The sequence below is a fragment of the Carlito syrichta genome, unplaced genomic scaffold (genome assembly GCF_000164805.1).
Source record: "Carlito syrichta isolate Samal-C Ts95f unplaced genomic scaffold, Tarsius_syrichta-2.0.1 Scaffold303796, whole genome shotgun sequence".
Lineage (NCBI taxonomy): Eukaryota > Metazoa > Chordata > Mammalia > Primates > Tarsiidae > Carlito > Carlito syrichta.
The window spans coordinates 105,543-109,021 of NW_007247892.1; the positions used below are offsets into that span (position 1 = coordinate 105,543).

Sequence of the window (3,479 nt, forward strand, 5' to 3'; positions counted from 1 at the left end):
CGGGAGCGGCCACTGCACTCCAGTCTGGGCAACAGAGTGAGACTCCAACTCAAAAATAAGTAAATAAATAAATTAATTAAATTAAATAAAAATAAAAAAATTAGCCAGGTGTGATGGTGCACACCTGTAGTCCCAGCTACCCAGGAAGCTGAAGTAGAAGGATCCCTCAAACTCAAGAGGTTGAGGCTACAGTGAACCATAATTGTGCCACTGCACTCCAGCCTGGGCAACAGAGTGAGACCCCGACTCAAAAAAAAAAGAGGTTATTTCTGGCAAGGAACCTTAATCCTTCCCACTCTCTGTTCCTGAGGGCAGCCTGCTCCCATAGGGGATGTTGGTTGTGGGGGTGTGGGGTTGGCGTGCAGCAAAGACCCACCCACAACTGCAAACCCACAGCTGCTTCAAAATTTCCCTGGCCTCTGTTGATCCAACTCTCAAACAGACAAGAGGATTCTGGCCGATTCCACCTGCCAGATGCTTTGCATGCATCAGACAGAAAGATTTTTCCTTTTACGTGGTAAAGGTACTGACGCCACCCCTTCTGAGATTCAGGGCACAGGGGCACGGTGCTGTCTCTTTTTATTTTTTAAGAGTTGGAGTCTCACTCTGTTACCCAGGCTGGAGTGCAGTGGCACGCTCACAGCCACCCCAGCATCAACCTGCTGGGCTCAGGCGATTCTTCCACCTCAACCTTCCAAGTAGCTGGAACTACAGGCGCACACTACCACGCCCAGCTAGTTTTTTACTTATTGTAAAGATGAGGTCTTGCCAAGTTGCCCGGGCTGATCTCAAACCCATGGACTCAGGCAATCTACTCGCCTCGGCCACCCAAAGTCCTGGGATGACAGGCTGAGCCACCGAGCCCGGCCTGAGCTGTTTCTTTGATCTGGAGTGTTTTGCACACAGCAGGCACTCGGTAAACACCAGCTCATTTGGGCAAAATCGAGCCCCTATTATGCTCCATAGGTAACTGGTCTGTTGGGAGATAAAAATCATCTCAGAAACAAGACGAGATTAATCCTGAGAGTACTTCTGGGCTCAGGACACGCTGAGAAGGATGCGTCTGCCAGCCCAGGAGCAAAGACAGCCATTCTCATTCCATTGAAAATCCCGGGTCCCGTTTCAGCTGAAACGTTTGGAAGGGATTGAGCCTCCTCCCTGAAGGACCTGAGAGATGCCGCTCAGAGAGGTGGGGCTGAGAGGGCCTGGACGTTAGCAGCAGTGGACAGGGAGCTGGATGGGACTTTCCTTCATGAGAGGTAGAGAATGCCTCCTTTGCATTTGAAAAAGACAGTGCCGGTGTCTGAAATATTATCATAAAGACACACGTGGGTGGTTGTGATCTCTGCGTCGGACGTGGATGACTGTGATCGCCACGGCACATCCGTGGATGGCTGTGATCTCGTAACACGTAGATGACTGTGATCTCGTCACATCCGTGGATGGCTACAAAATCCACATCGCATGTGGATGGCTGTGATCTCCACGTCACACATGGATGGCTGTGAACCTCACGTCGCACGTATGTATGGCAGTGATTTTCACATCGCACATGTGGATGGCTGCGATCTCCGTGTCACACATGTGGATGGCCAGGGTCTCCATGTCACACGTGTGAATGGCCACGATCTCCACATCACCCATGTGGATAGCTATGATCTCCATGTCAGCTTTTCAGGAGACGGGGGAGACAGAAGGAAAATGCAGAGCTCTCTGACCCTGTTTGTTTTCTTTCCTTCTTGACTAACGAGGAGCCTTCAGAGATGGTGGTGGTGCCTCTCATGGCCAAGGAAGAAAGAGGGGATGGGACCTCGGGCCGGGGTGCCAGTTCAGGCCCTGCCCCAGGGCTGGCGGTGTGGCCGCAGACACGCTCCTTGGCCCCAAGCCCATCTGCTTTACCTGACCTGCAGCTCAGCGCCCGGAGGGGCCGGCCGAGGAGGGCTCAGAGGCGACACGTGTCCACTGCAAGTGCCCCATCAGCAGACAGCTTGACCTAAAACAAGCCACAGGGCTGGGCGGGCGGGCGGGCGGAGAGAGGGCGCATCCTCAGGCCGTGAGCTTCGCTCCTTACAGAAGACGAAGGGTGACGCCATCGTCCTGCTGAGTATCGTGTGGCTGCTGTGGCGTCACGATGAGGTGTTCACGTCCGTCCTGTTCGCCCAAAGGCAGGACCCGTTGCCCGCTGGTGATCTGGTGGCCAACAAGTATCCGCGGAAGGAAAGTGCAGTTAAGTCACACGCGTGCACACACGTGGACCCCAGTGAACCGTGCCTGCCACTGCAGCCGTTGTTCCCATACACAGCTCTAGGGGTGCTGGGGGCCCCCATGTGGTGCGTCTCTTATGTGTCAAACGCTCTCACAGGCGGCTTCTCCAGGGAACTCAGCCTGAAACGTGGGTGGCTCACGCATGCGCCCGTGTGCCACGGGTCATACCAACCCCGACGACTCCGTATTCCATGTTTGGCTTGGCTACCCAGGAGCCGTGTGACCGTGGAATGACCACTTGCCCTCTCTGAGCCTTACCTTTCTTCTCCATCGACGGGGATAACGAGACCATTTCCCTTTTTGGTGCTGTGAGGACGTCTTGGAGTAGCACTGTTATTACCGGTAGCAGTAGTTGGTGGTGGCAGTGTCTTTATTTTTGACACTGTAAGATGGAGAATGTTCTGGAAAGGATTTTTCAATCCAAGAACAGTGAGTTTGATGTTTCCCTCTCAACTCCAGAGTCCACAGCAACACGCAACAGGCTAGGGGAATGGGGGTGTGTTTGGGGCTCTGGGAACCCTCTGCCCAGCCCCTCCCGCCTCAGCTCATCCAACGTTTGGTGCGAGAGGCAAGGGGCTTACTTCTCCTTGGACAGATATATTTGCTGGATTTGCTGGGGCTAGCCAGAGTCTCTGGTGCTGGGCAGAGTCCCTGGTGCTGGGCAGAGTCCCTGGCACTGGGCAGAGTCCCTGCTGTTGTGCAGAATCCCTGGTGCTGGGCAGAGTCCTTGGTGCTGGGCATTGGTGGGAGGAAAGAAGCCTCCGGCCCAAGCAATGGAGGCAGAGTTCCTGCCTCCTTTGGGCAGGCAGCAGGGGACTTGGTGGCAGCTAAGGAGGAGACCAAGCAGGTGGGCGAGGAAGGAGGAGAAAGACAGAGTGGGGAAGGGTACTGCTCGGCGGCGGAGCTGAGCCCCAGGTTCCCAGTCCAACACACAAACGAGCGTGCGGAAGGTGTAAAAGTCTGCTTGAATCAATTCAACACTGTCCCCTCGACCGGCAGGCACGCACAGCACCGGGTCTCTCCAAATGTCACAGGCGTGTCTCAGCTCGCTCGGCCTGTCCGGGGCTTGCTCTATCCACAGGGACAGCTGTCACTCCAATTTTACCATGGAGGAGATGGTGGCGCTGGGGGCGAGGACTTTGCAAGGTCCCCGGCGCACGTGGGGGCCAGCGGAGACCTGGGCCCGCGACCCCGACCCTGCCTCCCCTATCCTC

At 55.4% G+C, this 3,479-nt stretch overlaps 1 protein-coding gene across 1 annotated transcript in view; it reads right to left on the reverse strand.

The window, feature by feature from the left end:
• Positions 1 to 1,665, reverse strand: part of CUNH14orf132 (chromosome unknown C14orf132 homolog) — a 22,647-nt gene extending 20,982 nt beyond the window's left edge. The window contains exon 1 of the mRNA XM_021712962.1: positions 1,553 to 1,665. Coding sequence (XP_021568637.1) covers positions 1,553 to 1,665 — 113 coding nt within the window. The remainder of the gene's footprint in view (positions 1 to 1,552) is intronic.
• Between the last annotated feature and the right edge of the window lie 1,814 nt (positions 1,666 to 3,479).